Source organism: Canis lupus, chromosome 37 (assembly GCF_048164855.1).
Source record: "Canis lupus baileyi chromosome 37, mCanLup2.hap1, whole genome shotgun sequence".
Taxonomy (NCBI): Eukaryota; Metazoa; Chordata; class Mammalia; order Carnivora; family Canidae; genus Canis; species Canis lupus.
In genome coordinates, this window is record NC_132874.1 from 23,092,345 (window position 1) to 23,108,717 (window position 16,373).

General features: G+C 53.4%; 2 protein-coding genes across 4 annotated transcripts in view; one reads left to right on the forward strand and one right to left on the reverse strand.

The window, feature by feature from the left end:
- The first annotated feature begins 879 nt into the window (after positions 1-879).
- LOC140626367 (tubulin beta-2A chain) lies at positions 880-5,630 on the forward strand. The gene is made up of 4 exons (XM_072814125.1): positions 880-1,038; positions 3,135-3,243; positions 3,591-3,701; positions 4,376-5,630. Exons 1-4 carry the CDS (start codon positions 982-984, stop codon positions 5,434-5,436), a joined length of 1,338 nt encoding a protein of 445 aa, XP_072670226.1. The 5' UTR covers positions 880-981; the 3' UTR covers positions 5,437-5,630.
- A 12-nt stretch (positions 5,631-5,642) lies between these two features.
- BPHL (biphenyl hydrolase like) overlaps positions 5,643-16,373 on the reverse strand; it is a 36,998-nt gene continuing 26,267 nt past the window's right edge. For all 3 annotated transcript variants that reach the window (XM_072814127.1, XM_072814128.1, XM_072814126.1), the window contains exon 7: positions 5,643-6,088. In XM_072814127.1, coding sequence (XP_072670228.1) covers positions 6,001-6,088 — 88 coding nt within the window. In that variant the 3' untranslated portion in view covers positions 5,643-6,000. The remainder of the gene's footprint in view (positions 6,089-16,373) is intronic.

The following is a 16,373-nucleotide window of genomic DNA, read 5'->3' on the forward strand; positions in this document are numbered from 1 at the left end:
AGAGGCAGAGACCCAGGCAGAGGGAGAAGCAGGCTCCATGCAGGGAGCCCGACCGGGGTCTCCATCCAGGGTCTCCAGGATCACGCCCTGGGTGGAAGGTGGCACTAAACTGCTGAGCCACCCGGGCTGCCCTTGTAGTAGTCATTTAAGAAGGTAAAAGAAAAAAAAATGAATTAAAACCTATATCCAAAATAGTATTTTGATGTGTTATCAATATGCAAAATTAGTAAGTCGCTTAACTTACTGAGTCCATGAAATGCAGTGACTGACTTACACGCACAGCGCCTAGGGCACATCTCAAGCGTTCAGGAGTCGCGCGTGGTGGCCTTTGAACGGGGCTGCGCGGCCCTGGAAGGAGGCCGCGGGGATTAGGTGACACAGCGCGTGGAGGGCTCGGGATCCGGGGCTGAGGCCCCTGGCATCCTCCGTGGCACGCAGGCCCCGCGCAGAACTCGCCGCAGCTGCACGGCCCTTACCAGGGCCCAAGAGCCCAGGGGATGCGCGGGGCCAGCGCAGCCCCTCGCACACCCACCGTCTTCCCGACGCGGTGGCACCTGCGGTCCCCGGAGCCCCTCCCCCTAGTCCGTCCCGCACCCTGGCTGCGGATCCGCACCTGCTCCAGGCCCCGCGCAGGCAGGAGCCCCGCACCCCGCCGAGGCCCCTCCCCCGTCTGGGACCCGCGCCCCCAGCCCGCCTCGGGCGCCCGGAGCCACGGGAGGGGGCGCCGGCAGCCGAGCCCCGCGCCCGGCCAGCCCCGCGCCGCGCACCTCGCACCGCGCCCCGGCTCCCCCTCGCGGTGCCGCAGTCCCCGCCGCCCCGCCCCCCGCCCCGCCCCATTACGTCACCGCGGGCCCGGCGGGGGCGCCTCCCGCGCTATAAAGGGCGGGGCGGGGGGCGGCGACTGCTCTCTGCTGCGGACTCCGCCGGCTGCGCCGCGCTCTGCTCCCCGGGCCGCGCCTCCGCCCGCCTGCAGCCCGCACCATGCGTGAGATCGTGCACATCCAGGCCGGCCAGTGCGGCAACCAGATCGGCGCCAAGGTGGGCGCGCCCGGGGCCCAGGGTGCGGACCCGGCGGGGGCGGGGAGCGGGCGGCGGGCTCCGAGGGATGCGGACCCCGGCGGGGGCGGGGGAGAGGGTGGCGGGACCTCAGGGTGCGAACCCCGGCAGGGGAGGGGGAGGGGCGGCGGGACCTCAGGGTGCGGACCCGGGCGGGGACGGGGAGGGGGCGGCGGGACCTCAGGGTGCGGATCCGAGTGGAGGAGGGGGAGGGGCCGGCAGGACCTCAGGGTGCGGACCCGGCAGGGGAGGGGGAGGAGCGGCGGGACCTCAGGGTGCGGACCCGGCGGGGGCGGGGAGGGGGCGGCGGGCTCCGAGGGATGCGGACCCGGCAGAGGAGGGGGAGAGGGTGGCGGGACCTCAGGGTGCGAACCCCGGCAGGGGAGGGGGAGGGGCGGCGGGACCTCAGGGTGCGGACCCCGCAGAGGAAGGGGAGGGGGCGGCGGGACCTCAGGGTGCAGACCCGGGCGGGGACGGGGAGGGGGCGGCGGGACCTCAGGGTGCGGATCGGAGCGGAGGAGGGGGAGGGGCCGGCAGGACCTCAGGGTGCGGACCCCTGCAGCGGAGGGGGAGGGGCGCCGGGACCTCAGGGTGCGGACCCGGCAGGGGAGGGGGAGGAGCGGCGGGACCTCAGGGTGCGGATCTCTGCAGGGGAGGGGGAGGGGCGCCAGGACCTCAGGGTGCGGACCCGGCAGGGGAGGGGGAGGGGCGCCAGGACCTCAGGGTGCGGACCCGGCAGGGGAGGGGGAGGAGCGGCGGGACCTCAGGGTGCGGATCCCTGCAGGGGAGGGGGAGGGGCGCCAGGACCTCAGGGTGCGGATCCCGGCAGGGGAGGGGGAGGGGCGGCGGGCCCCAGGGTGCGGGCGGGGGCGGGGGCGGGCCGGGGCCAGGTGTGGGCGGCCGTGGGCCCCGGTGGCGCCTGTGAGCGCGGCGGGGAGCGCCCCGACCTGCCCGGGCCCGCGGAGCCGCAGTGGGGCTCACGCTCACGGGCCTTAGGACTCCCGGCCGCTGCCCAGGCGCTGGGGTGGGCGAGCCGCCGCGCTGCCAGTGGCCTGGAGCGCAGCTTAATTCGATTGTGTATGTCCCTCTATAGTTTGAATGAAAAAATGCAGTGTCATTGGGGTGGCGAGCTAGAGGGACTTCTTTTTAGGTTACAAAGACCAGGATGCTCGGTGCCTACAGGGGCGCCATGGACGCCGAGCCCCACTGTCGCGGGCCGCTGCCTGTGGGCTGGTGGCAGGTGCGGGGCCCTGGCTCGGACCGCGGCGGGGGGGGCGGGGCGGGGGGGTGAGGCCGCGGCTCTCCTAGGGCCCGGCGCTCCCCTCCGCACCCCCCGCCTCTTCCCCCGCCTCCCCCCGCCTCTCCTTCATCCCCCCCCCCCCCCCCCCCCGCCGCTGCACATTCACACGGAGCTGCGCCCTCCCAGCGCCCGGCTCCAGCCACCGACCCCCGCAGGGCTGCCGCTCCCACTCTCCTCTCCCCATCCTCCTCCCTTCTTCCCTCCCTCTTCTCCCCCCTCCCCCCCTACTCTGTAGGGCTGCCGCTCTTCCGGCCCCTGCCCTTTCCCCCCCTCCGTCCTCACCGCTACCCTTCTCCTCTCCCCCACCCCTCCCCACCGGCCCCCGCGGGGACAGGGCGACCCGCCCGCTGCTGTCCGAGGTCCCGGCTGCTGCCTGCAGGGCTGGGTGGGGTTTGCACCCCGAGCAGGAGCACGCATCCCCGAGGCAGTGGCGGGGCGGGGTCTCCGCAGGCCTCCCTGCCCATCAGGGGCGGCTGTGACCTTCAGCCCTGCCGGGGGCGCCCGCCTCCCCAGCATCCGGGGCTCTCCCTGCCGGGGCCTCCGCCGCGCCCCCCCTCCCGGGGCAGTGCCCCTGGCAGCCTGGGGGAGGGGCCGCCGCCCTGCGCCCCGACGAGCCCCCCTGCGGCAGCCCCCGCAGCACACGGGTGCAGCTCTAGGCCCCCCCCCCCCCGCCCCCACGGGGCCCCTGCTCCAAGGACAGGGAGGGGACCCAGGGGCCGCCCTCCTCACTGGCATCCAGGGTGCCAGCCCCCTCCCTGACCTGTGTGTCCTTCCCCAGTTTTGGGAGGTCATCAGTGACGAGCACGGGATCGACCCCACCGGCAGTTACCATGGAGACAGCGACTTGCAGCTGGAGAGAATCAACGTGTACTACAATGAAGCTGCAGGTGATGAGCCATGCTTTCTGCCCAGTCCCCCTGCTTTGCACGCTGGGGCAGATGCAGTGTCCTAGGGACAGCCGGTGGCCCCGGCACAGAGAGGCTGCTTGCATGCATTTAAAGTGTCAGCTGCTAAAAATGACTGGCGAAGCCCCCCTGACTCCTGCATGTTGGCCATGACTAAGCAGCCGCCGCTGGCTCCTCTTCTAAGGCAGAGAGACAGCTCTGTTCGCTGCCTTTTGTCTCTGGTGCTAGAATTTTCTCTAATGATGCTGCTGTGAGAGGCGCATGGAGCACAGCCCGGGCTGTGATCCCTGTGCCCCCCGCCCGTCTAAGTCCGGCTCTGTTCCCCGCAGGTAACAAATACGTGCCTCGGGCCATCCTGGTGGATCTGGAGCCGGGCACCATGGACTCGGTCCGGTCCGGGCCCTTTGGCCAGATCTTCAGGCCCGACAACTTCGTGTTCGGTACGTAGTCACGGTCAGGGCAACGGGCTCCAGGAGTCTCCTTCCTCAATGCCGGGCAAGTCCCGATTCTTAGCGTCGCCTGCCAGGTGAAGACTGGGGGTCCACAGAGGCCTGGGTCCCGGCCTGAGCCCCCGGCCCCTCTCCGGGCAGCTCTGGGGACAGTGTGGGCCCAAGGCGGCCTCTAGAGCCCTCCCAGCGCGCAGCGGCCTAGGACGGGTCAAGAACACAGAGCGGGACCAGCGTCCCCACAGGAGTCAGTGGGCTTCTGGTAGCATCGCAGCCCAGGGCCAGCGGGCAGCCACTTCAGGAAGCCAAAGGCCAGGGGCACAGGTTATGCCCAGAAGTGGAGGCAGCTGCTTAGGGCCCATCTTCTCTTCGGATCATACTGTGCCCTTGCTCCTGCCTGTTTATTTCATCTGCTGTGAACACTTGTACAGAGCTCCTATTAAACCACCTTCCTGATAAGTTAATAATTCCATATAAACTAAACTTGCTTTTATCTCATTATGATCTCCAGTGGTTTTGAGGATCATTGATATGTAGAAAATTTTCCATGGGTAAAAAAGGGTATATATAAGAGCAGAACCGGCAAGTCTGCAGATTAGTCTGCAGTCCAATGACAATTCAGAATTCCTAATGTTTTAGTGTCTAATATTCTCCTTTCCCCCTGGCAGGCCAGAGCGGTGCCGGGAACAACTGGGCCAAGGGCCACTACACGGAGGGCGCCGAGCTGGTAGACTCGGTGCTGGACGTGGTGAGGAAGGAGTCGGAGAGCTGCGACTGCCTGCAGGGCTTCCAGCTGACGCACTCGCTGGGCGGCGGCACGGGCTCGGGCATGGGCACGCTGCTCATCAGCAAGATCCGCGAGGAGTACCCCGACCGCATCATGAACACCTTCAGCGTCATGCCCTCGCCCAAGGTGTCGGACACGGTGGTGGAGCCCTACAACGCCACCCTGTCGGTGCACCAGCTGGTGGAGAACACCGATGAGACCTATTCCATCGACAACGAGGCCCTGTACGACATCTGCTTCCGCACCCTGAAGCTGACCACCCCCACCTACGGCGACCTCAACCACCTGGTGTCGGCCACCATGAGCGGCGTCACCACCTGCCTGCGCTTCCCGGGCCAGCTCAACGCCGACCTGCGCAAGCTGGCCGTGAACATGGTGCCCTTCCCGCGCCTGCACTTCTTCATGCCCGGCTTCGCCCCGCTCACCAGCCGCGGCAGCCAGCAGTACCGCGCGCTCACGGTGCCCGAGCTCACCCAGCAGATGTTCGACTCCAAGAACATGATGGCCGCGTGCGACCCGCGCCACGGCCGCTACCTGACGGTGGCCGCTATCTTCCGCGGCCGCATGTCCATGAAGGAGGTGGACGAGCAGATGCTCAACGTGCAGAACAAGAACAGCAGCTACTTCGTCGAGTGGATCCCCAACAACGTCAAGACGGCCGTGTGCGACATCCCGCCGCGCGGCCTGAAGATGTCGGCCACCTTCATCGGCAACAGCACGGCCATCCAGGAGCTGTTCAAGCGCATCTCGGAGCAGTTCACGGCCATGTTCCGGCGCAAGGCCTTCCTGCACTGGTACACGGGCGAGGGCATGGACGAGATGGAGTTCACCGAGGCCGAGAGCAACATGAACGACCTGGTGTCCGAGTACCAGCAGTACCAGGACGCCACGGCCGACGAACAGGGGGAGTTCGAGGAGGAGGAGGGCGAGGACGAGGCCTAAGAACTTCTCAAATAAATTGTGCATCTTTAGTGACCTTCTGTTGTCCTCAATCAAGCATGGTCTTTCTATTTGTATACTATGGTGCTCCGTTTTGCCTCTGTCAGAAATTCACTGTTGGTGTAATAATGTGGAACTCCTAAAAACTACAGTATTGTCTAAGATACCTATACTAATAAAAAAGCATGTGTCCAAAACGTTGTGGTCTCTTCAGTTTCATTTCAGGCAATTTTTATTCTTTTATTTATTTTTTAACATTATATTTATTTATTCATGAGAGGCACAGAGAGGCAGAGGAAGAAGCAGGCTCCCTGTGGGAAGCCCAATGCGGGACTCGATTCCCCAGACTGCGGGATCAGGACCTGAGCCAAAGGCAGATGCTCAATCACTGAGCCACCAGGTACCCCTAGAGGATGTTTTAATGTCATTATTTCTATTTGGGAGCAGTTTGCAGGGAGGAGTAGAAAGTATGGGAAAGCAGGTGAGCTGAGGAATGACAGCAAGAGGCTCACCAACAGGTGATTCCACAGTAAGGCATCATCAGGTTCCTGCGGTTCTCGGGCATTTTTACTGTAGGAAGTCTTCTACTAACTTATTGAATTCATCTGCAAAGCGCAGATGGAGGTTGTGCTTGCCTTCTGGCATCAGATGCAACCTGAAAAGAAAAAAAGCTTATGATTAATGGCATACCATTTAAAACACTTACCCTTTCTAGCATTTCATGAAAATCTGAAGTGAAAAACTGCCCCCGTCCGTTTTTTCATGATGCCTATTGGGGAGGAAATGTAATATAAACTTTTCCCGAATATAGACATAAGGGTGAAAGCTGCGTGGGGAGTTTACAACCAACCTGGGGGTTGACTTAACAGAGCACACACAATGTATTTGGAATTTGGAACTGTATCATGTAACAAATGGTTTAACTTTATTTTTTTTTTTTAAGATTTTATTTATTCACGAGAGACACAGAGAGAGAGGCAGAGGGAGAAGCAGGCTCCACACAAGGAGCTCCAATGTGGGACTCGATCCCAGATCCGGGGATCAGGACCTGAGCCGTTAATCATAAACTTTTTTCATTACCTAAAGGGGGGAAAAACTCTTTAATAAGGTTGATTTTTAAGAGAGAAGGTTTGAAAGGCAAGAAAAATATGAGATGTCCAGACTCCACTGGATTGGAATAGGGGAGCTTCCTGGGATATCCTAGAGTGAAAGCCCAAATCAGAAAACACAGGCCCTAGCGGCTTGTCATTTAAGGTTCAAAATCACCCTGTCATTTTTGGAGGACTGAGTAAGTCTGAATACATGCCATCAGACAAAAGGCAAGTAAGTGTTCCCTGGGATGGTGAGGGCAGCTGGAGCCAGCCTCAACAACCCTTTGTTCTGCAGCTGTCACAACATGTCTTGTGGCAAACCTCACTGTGCTCCTCATAAGACTTCTTCCATAAGCTTTTGGTCAAGTGTGGCTGGTTTGCAATTTCTTTAATACAGGCAATTTTCCCTGAGTTCTATTTATTGGCTTTTTTTTTTGGCTGTGAAAGTACAGAAATAATAAGTTTTAAAGCTAGGATATAAGCACAAGTTCAGGCTGTTGTGTCTATAATAACAATTGGACATTAAAAGGATCCTATTGGGGCAAAATGCCAGTTATTACACTAATTCTCTGACCTTTCAACAACTGGGGGTTGAGAGCTCTATGAACTTCAGCGAGCACTAGGGAGGATTTGTGGGGAGCAGGAACTGGGGAATAGCTGTCCTTGGACAATGTCAGTGCCCCCGCAGCTCAACCACGTGGGGTGTGGGCTAGAAGTACCTAGATACACATCTTAATCCACTTGAAAGAAGGATATATTGTTGCCATCTTTCTGAGGCCCTTGGGAAAGCTTGTAATGCCATTAATAATAGCCAGAACCCTCCAAATTCAATTCTAATGCTGTTCAGAGAAAAAAGGATCAGCAGCACCAGCCCCAAAGACAGGATCCCAGTTGCCCTACGCAAGGAGCAGGGTCTGCAGGGATGCTCAGGGCCTCCAGTTGTAGAAGGCAGAAAATAACCAACTGCCAAGGATATCGAAAAGTCATAGAAGGACATGTCTACGCTAAGCTGCATCTCCTCATGTGTGCTAGGCTGAACTCTGAAGCAGAGGGACCCTGACCTACCCAAGCTGGAAGTCCACTTTTTGGGTAACCAAGCTGGCTATCACATGCCCTACCCTGTTTCTACAATTTGCTCAGATTCCCAACAATGAAGGAGAGATACCAGCTGTGCCTCATTTCTTTTTAGCCTCAGTGTACCTGCACTATTCCTACGGGAATCTCTGAGTCTTAGGGAAATAAAAACTAGGTCCTCTTCGTTAACAATATGCGAGGCCTGTTTTCAGGCATTTAACCTTAGAACTGCCTGGAATGGAGATGGATGGATGGATGGGGCTAAAAATAAAATTGCTCTTCTCCTTGATACGGTTTAGGGGTCATTATAAGGTCCTTACTATATCCTCATCCTTTAGGTCTGACACAGCATTCACTACACTTAAAACCTATCATGTGTTCCTCTTTGGAAAGAATCCCCCAGACAAGCATAACTATATAGCTCTCAGGGCAATGCGGCAGTGTACTGCTGATGTAGATTCTCGCCCAAGTAACAAAAGGAACTAATCACATGCTTCATGGAGGGTGGTTTTCAAACAATCACATTTTCCAGGAAAATGAGTAGCAAGTCCCCCACCATCAGACTCATGGTACAACTGGAAATGGAGGGGCCTCCGAGGGAATAAATGCAAACTGCTCTTTCCCAGGAGAGGTTCCTGCCTGCATTTGGCACCTTCAAAAAAAAAGAGCTTTGACTCTAGATCTTCTGAAAAGCTAGAATGTGTCTGGTCCCACTGTGTACATTCAGCGGTCACTTTACTTCTGCTTGGGAACAATCCTTCTAGGATGCTCCTTACAGATGAGGCGGCCAAGGACAAACATGCTGGCCCCATCATACTACCTCTCCCTCCTTGCCTCAGTCTAACCTTCAACGGCTTGCAGATCAAGCCGTGAGAGCTACAGACTGGAGCAGGTCACGAGCAATGTGCTGTAGCTTTGGATATGACAAAACTCTAACTGTATATAAGGTTGCTAGTTATGTCTGTTTTGTTTTTTAATTTTTAATATTTTATGTATTTGAGAGAGGGAGAGGGAGCACGAGCAGGGGAGGGGCAGAGGTAGAAACAGATGTCCCCTGAGCAGGGAGCCTGATGTGGGCTAGATCCCAGGACCCTGAGATCATGACCCAAACCAAAGGCAGATGCTTAACCAAATGAGCCACCCAGGTGCACCTGTTTTTTTTTTTTTTTTTTTCTTTTTTTTAAACCAAAAAAGGCTGCTGGTTCTTTGTGCCTGGATCTCCTCCACTATTAAACTGGACAGCCATGTGGCTACCAGGGAGGACTTGCCACTCTCAGGCATTCCCTCCAAGGCCACCCAGGCCGGGTTGCCAACAACATCCCCTTTGGGTTATTTATTCTCGGGGCACCTGGGTGGCTCGGTCAGTCAAGCATCCAAATCTTGATTTTGGCTCAGGTTGTGATCTCAGGGTTGAGACTGAGGTGCCTGCTGGGCTTCACCCTGGGCATGAAACCTGCTTCGGATTCTCTCTCTCCATCTCCCTCTGCCCCACCTGCCCCCCAACTTGCACTCCCTCTCAAAAAAAGAGTAATTTTTTATTCTCTGCCTCTTTCAGAAAGCCCATCTAAGAAAAGGGTAATAATGGGTAGGCCACAATCCCCTTTAAGCTGGTGAAATGGGGTGGGAGATGGCCTCCAAGCCTGCATCCTCTCCAGCAGGCTCTTTCCTGGATGATGTTTGGGAAAGGGAAGAAGATTTCTGAGAAGTTCCTTCTCTCAAATGCAACCATGACTCAAGCCTTAGAAAGAAATCAAATGGCGCCTGGGTGGCTCAATTGGTTAAGCGACTGCCTTTGGCTCAGGTCATGATCCTGGGATCCGGGGGTCTTGGGATCGAGTCCTGCACCGGGCTCCCTGCTTCTCCCTCTCCCTCTGCCACTTCCCATATTCATGCTCTTTCTCTCCCTGTCAAATAAATAAATACAATCTTTAAAAAAAGAAAGAAATCAAACTGCCTCAGAGGGTGCTCTTCTGGTAATGCCACAGCCAGGAGCAGACCCCATCTGGGCTGCCAGGGTCTATCAGACTGTGGAGAAGCCAGCCTTGGAGCCCTCTGACCGGACTGAGAGCTTTGAGTCACAGCTGAATGTAACTGGAGGTGATACCACAGGGTTCAAGGCATGGCCTCTACGGGGGCAGGACGCGTCCAGTCTAATCAACATGGCATCAATGCTGGCAAGTTACTTCGTCTCCCTAAGCCACACTTTTCCAGGGGGACAAGTAACAGCGTCTACCCGACAGGATTATTCCAAAGACAAAATGAGATGATGCATATAAGGTGCGTCGTACGGGAACTTTGGGAACGCAGTGAGCAATAGATGTTTCCTGTTCTTTCCTTACTCTGGGTTGCACTGTACAATATGCAAAAGTCCTCGCTATGGTTCTGTGTACAGCTTCGATGATCAATGCTCTGACTTGGGAGCATGACGCATTTACATTTGGCTAACACAATCCGTTCCAAGTGAAGATCCTTGAGAGAGAGTTTACAAAATGTCATAGGTAAAGTTTCTCTAGAAAGGATGAGACCTCACTCCCTCTGAAATAGAAAGGACTCAGCTCTGTAAGGACGAGGCCAATCCTGTCTGGTGTTCACCGGTACCTGGACTGTAAGCGGGGTCTTGAGCTGACTTGCTTTCCCTTCAAGCACAGCAGCAAGCAGCTAGAGATGAGGAACTAGAAGTTCTGGGATGTGGAGAGGCAGACAAAACGTCGTCCGGGGTAGTCAGGATGGGGGGGGGGGCCCGCAGATTTCCCCCCGCTGTCCCCAGGCTGGAGTGGCCTGGAAGTGGGAGCCACGGTGGCTACCCCTCCTGCAGGGTCCACCTGCCCCCAGTAACCTGCCTCACTCTACCACTAAACTGAAGACAATCCTGTCGTCAGCAGGAGCCTCTGTCACCAGGGTCGACTCATTTCAGCTCCTCCTGGGCTGCACTGGAGGCCTGAGGCCATCTAACCTCTGGTGACCCGACTTGAAGAGCCCAGAAGTTGCAGAGGGAAGTCCTTCTTCCCTCCCATGAGTCAGAGAACCTGTGGCACGTGGCCCACTGCCTAGACAGCCTCATCGCGTGTCCCCTCACTGCCAGCCTGCCGGCACACCCTCCCATAACCTACCACAGGCCAGGACCTCCGTGCAGAGTAGCTGGTACCTGTGCCCTCCCTGTTGTGTGGTTGGTTTTGTGTGTATACGGGACTGAGCCATGGATGCCCAGATATTTGGCCAAACATTGTTCTGGGCCTTTCTGTGAGGGTGTTTTCTGGATGAGAGTAACATTTAAATCATTACAATTCAGTGAAGCAGATTGTCCTCCCCGATATAGGTGGGCCACATCCAATCAGGTGAAGGCCCAACCCTTCCCCAGGTAAGAAGGCATTCCTCCTGCCTGACGGCCTTCAAACTGGGACATGAGCTTTTTCTTACCTTTGGGCTCAAACGGAAACACTGGCTATTCTGGGCTCTCAGGCCTACCATCAGCTGTCTTGGGTCTCTAGCTTGTCCACTGAAGGTCTTAGGCTTCTCAGCCTTCATAGTTGCGTGAGCCAATTCCTTATTCCATAAAGTCAACCAGCCTCCGTGTGTGCGTGTCTGTTGAGTGTAACCTACTGGTTCTATGTCTCTGGAGAATCCTGAGACGCCCATAAGCCTACACTGACAATGGTCTGAAAGTCAGGTCAGAGGGCAGCTTGCCCCTGACCTGCTGTCAAGCTACACCCCAGCTGTCTCCTGGGACCCTGGTCACCTGCGTCTACACCACCATTCCAGCCACAGAAGTGGCAGCTACTATGTACTGAGCTCTTACTAGATCTTAAATGTACAAATACTTCCTAATTCCTCAAAAAATATTTTGAAATGATGGGTATCATCCCCATCTTACCTACAAAGAAAGAGAGGTACAGAAATATATGCGCACTGCTTACGGGCACACAGTGCCAGAGCCAGCACTCAAAGGCGGGTTTAATGGGGTCCCTGCCAGTGCTCTTACCCACTGCGGAGCGCTGCTCAGGATCCCAGCATACCAATTCTGCTCTCTTGGCAAGATTCCACCTCCCACCTCTCCCCTCCAGTTCACATTGGACCCTTGGTGCCAACTCTTTGCACACATGGACTTTGCCCCTCATTCTTTCCCACCTGATCTGGCTCTCTGGCCTCGGCCCCGGAACATGCAGTTGGACTCTGCACCACACTTTTTGGGACTGAGTCACCAGTCAATGGCCCCTGTGTGCCTCTCATGTTCTCTTTCTTTCAAAGCGTACTAAGCACTTTAAAATGTACCAGACCACATCCTGGAACCGGTGCTGAGATGCTCAACAGGAGGAAAATTAAATTCATATGCTCACAGCTATTCAAAAGGACCATGTGGTCTCAAAAAGATGAGTAACTGGAAGAGGAGGCTACATCTGAGTTGCTACCTGAGAGATGAGTACACGTGGCCAGGCAATGGGAGAGGGTGGAGAGGAGGGCTGTGGAGAGGGATTCCAGGCAAGGTGCTGGTCATCTGCAGCCGGGTCTGAAACCTGGATCCTGGTCTCTGCTGGTCCTCTCATTCCTGAGATCTGAGCACCTCCATAGAAACATATGCTTGTGCACTGAATTCATGTCCCAGGAATCTGTATGTTGAAGTCCTAACGCCTAGCAATTCAGAGTGAGACCGTATTTGGATAGAAGATCTTTAAGGAGGCGATTATCTTTAAGATAGATTATCTTTAAGGAGATCATATGGGTGGGACCTAATCCCATGTGACTGGCGTCCTTATAAGAGGAGATTAGGGCACAGAGAGGAGAGACCATGCGAGGACACAGAGAGAAAAGCCATCTATAAGTCAAGGAAAGGAGCCTCAGAAGAAATAACCCAGCGATACCTTGATCTCAGATTCCGAGCCTCCAGGACCATGAGGGGATGCATTTCTACTGTTTAAGCCACCCAGCATGTGGTACGTGTTACAGTGGTGCTAGCTGACCAGTACTCACAGAGGGAGAACACAGGTGGCTTCACCAGCTGTGAAGTCACATCCTCTTCTGAGCTGGCTCAGCCCCACTGCCTCCTGAGGCTGGTCTACCGCAACCCCAAAGGCTGCCAACCTCTCCTCGGTGCAAACCCTCTGAAAGCGTGTGGGGCTGGCCTTGAAGAGTGATGCCCAAGAAGCAGCCGGCTACCCAAGGAGGCCGTGAGCAGCGTCAGGGCTTTGCAGTCTAGAGGGGAGGGCTGGATGAGCAGGGGACGCATAGGGGTTGGGGCAGGACAAGGTGCACTCCCCATCACTGCTAGAATCAGAGTAGCTTTTATGTTATGTATTATGTCTTGGACTTCTGCATTAGAGTCTGTTAGGAGGAAGGGTTCAGCTACCTAAAAACAAAGTCTTTAAAAACGCTGAACTGGAATGATATTTAAGGCCTCTTCACTACCATTGTTCCTCACAAAGAGAAAAAGAGAGACAAATTAACACACACAGCAAACAGGCCTGCTAAACCACCTGAGTCTTCATTTGGCCTCCTTCTGAGGACAAAAAGGCATTAGTTTCATACGTGGTATCTATTTGTTGGTATAATCTTTGAAGGGATAAACTGTATCCTTACAGTTAATTATACACGTACCTGGCAAGGTAATGAAATACCGAGTTCACTGCAAACTTGCCACTCAACCTTGCTTTCCTGTTGCCACATGGCCTGCAGTGCCAAATCTCAGGACTTTGGTGCTCAATGAATCCACCTTCCTTTTCTGGGGTCCGAAATAAACCACCTGTGCTCTAGGTGGGTTCAGGCCCCACAAAAAGAACTCTTTTAGCAGAGGAAGGCAGCAGGTGTAAAACGCAAGCCAGTTTAAGATCATCACTGCCAATAACACTTCACCTTCCACTCATTCATTCCAAGGAATATCTGCTCTAAGAGAATTATCTTCTGGGGCACCTGGGTGGTTCAGCTGGTTAAGCATCAGCCTTTGTCTCAGGTCATGATCCTGGGATCCTGGGATCCAGCCCCCCCTCGGACTCCCCGCTCAGGAGGGGAGTTTGCTTCTCCCTCTCCCTCCGTCTCTCTCCCCTGCTCGTGTGCTCACTTGCTCTCTCTCTCTCTCTCTCTCTCTCTCGCAAATAAATAAATAAATAAATAAATAAATAAATAAATAAAAATAAAAAAAGAAAATGATCTTCCATAAAATAGTCTACTGAAATAATTAACATCTGAATGGGAAGGGAATATTTTTTTCCCATATTGATGTATTCTGTTGCTAGGAGATGGGTTTGGAACAGAATTCCTAAATTAAACTTCCTTGCAGACTGACTTTTATTGAACCTGGCTCTCTAAGAGAATACACTGCATTTATCATGGGCATTAGCGTGCAAAAACCTGTCATTTCTGAAGCCAGAGGACAATTAACCAGGTCGGCAAGTATATAATCCAGGCATCTTACCATCATATTAAAGTAAGAGTATGTTTATGAGAGGCAGATGTACTGTGGGGGGAAAAGTGCTATATTAGGAGGGAAAAAAAAATCTAGGATTTGTCATTTGCTATCTATGCAACCTTGGGAGATTACTTAAGATCTTTCAATCTTCACTTTCTCATCTAAATGGGGACAACATTTCTTTTCACAAGTTTGTTGTGAAGCATAATTACGTATTGTATGTAAAATGCCTTTTAAAATATAAAATACTATATAGATCTAAAAATCATACAGGCTTATAATAATCATATTTTATTGTAGAATAAAAAGCATGTCCTTCACATTTAAAAGTTCTCCAAGAAATGTGTTGAAATTTATCATGGAATAGTATGATTAAGAAGCAATGGATGGCTGGAGCCCCTCGGTGGCTCAGTCGGTTAAGTGTCTGCCTTCAGCTTAGGTCATGATCACAGGGTCCTGGGATCGAGCCCCGCATCGGGCTCCCTGCTCAGCTGAGAGTTTGCTTCTCCCTCTCTCTCTGCCCCTCCCTCTACTCATGCTCTCTATCTCAAATAAATAAACAAATAAAATCTTAAAAAAAAAAAAAAGTAGTAGTGGATGGCTTACACCATACACAAAGATAAACTCAATATGGATTAAGGACCTACATGTGAGACCTGAAACCATAAAACTCCTAGAAGAAAGCACAGGCAGTAACTTCTCTGACATTGGACATGTCTCCTGAGGCAAGAGAAACAAAAGCAAGAATAAACTATTGGGACTTCATCAAAATAAGAAGCTTCTTGAATGAGAGAAGATATTTGCAAATGATGTATCTGATAAAGGGCTAGTATCCAAACTACGTAAAGAATTTATAAACTCAGCATCCAAGAAGCAAATAAACCAATTAAAAAATAGGCAGAAGACATGAGTAGACATTTTTCCACAGAAGACATCCAGATGGCCAACAGACACATGAAAAGATGTTCAACATCACTCATCCTCAGGGAAATACAAGTCGGAACTACAAGGAGGTATCAGCTCACACCTGTCAGAAAGGCTAAAACTGACAACACAGGCAACAAAAGGCATTGATGAGGATGCAGAGAAAGAGAAACCCTCTTACCCTGCTGGTGGGAATGCAAACTGGTGCAGGCACTCTAGGAAACAGCATGGAGCTTGCTCAAAAAAAGTTAAAAATGGAGCTACCCTACAATCCAGTAATCACACTACTGGGTATTTACCCCAAAGAATATAAAAACACTAATTCAAAGGGATACATGCACCCCTATGTTTATAGCAGCACTATTTATAATAGTCCCATTACGGTAATAGCCCAAGTGTCCCTTGATAGATGAATAGATAGAGACGAGGTCGTATATATACACAATGGAATATCAGCCATAAAAAGGATGGAATCTTGCCATTTTAACGACATGGATGGAGCCGGAGAGTATAATGGTCAGTGAAAGAAGTCAGTCAGAGAAAGATAAATACGATATGATTTCACTCATATGTGGAATTTAGGAAACATATAATCAAAAGAAAAAAAAGAGAGACAAACCAAGAAACAGACTCTTAACTACAGGGAACAAACTGAGGGGAGGTGGGTGGAGGGATGGGTGAAATAGGTGATGGGGATTAAGAGGACACTTATCAGGATGAGCCCCAAGTTAACATACAGAATTGTTGAGTCACTATACTGTGCACCTGAAACTAATATAACGCTGTATGTTAACTATACTGGAATTAAAATAAATTAATAATAATTTAAAAAGTAGTGGAACTGTTTTTTTTTTAAGGATTTTATTTATTTGAGAGACACACAGAGAGAGAGAGAGAGAGCAGGAGCAGGAGGGAGAGGCAGAGGGAGAAGCAGACTCCCCGCTAAGTGGGAAGCCCAACACGGGGCTCGATCCCAGGACCCCAGGATCATGACCTGAGCCGAAGGCAGGTGCTTCACTGACTGAGCCACCCGGGAGCCCCCGTGGAACCGTTTCTGAGTCTGTTCTCCTTGCTGGATTGTGTGAGTGCTCAGGACAGGGACCAGCACTAACCATGCCAGGCAGTGCTGGCTCAAGGTGGGCATCAGAAATCAGCTCATGGGGGGAAAGGAGCAAAGGAGGGAGGCAGAGAGGAAGGGAAAGGGGGAAGAAGGGAGAGAGGGAAGGAGGGAGGATTTTCTGAAGTCATTAATAAAGCCAATTTCAAAAGAATTCCATAGAATCCCAAAGATGTCCAGAATAATGACAGCATCTCTGGGATTAATACATAGTCTCTGAAGGGGTCGAGACTGACTTAAATGCTTATTTCCCAGTATGTTTGTTAAAAAAAAAAAAAAAGTAAATAAAATCAGGTCACTATCCACCCTGTCACAGCTCACTTTCTCCTCCATGGTA

Excerpts from the sequence above, each read along its gene's own strand:
- LOC140626367 (XM_072814125.1), top strand. The coding sequence starts at position 982 with ATGCGTGAGATCGTGCACATCCAGGCCGGCCAGTGCGGCAACCAGATC. Across the intron at positions 3,244-3,590 it reads GTACTACAATGAAGCTGCAG|GTAACAAATACGTGCCTCGG; the intron begins GTGATGAGCCAT and ends TGTTCCCCGCAG. Across the intron at positions 3,702-4,375 it reads GCCCGACAACTTCGTGTTCG|GCCAGAGCGGTGCCGGGAAC; the intron begins GTACGTAGTCAC and ends TCCCCCTGGCAG.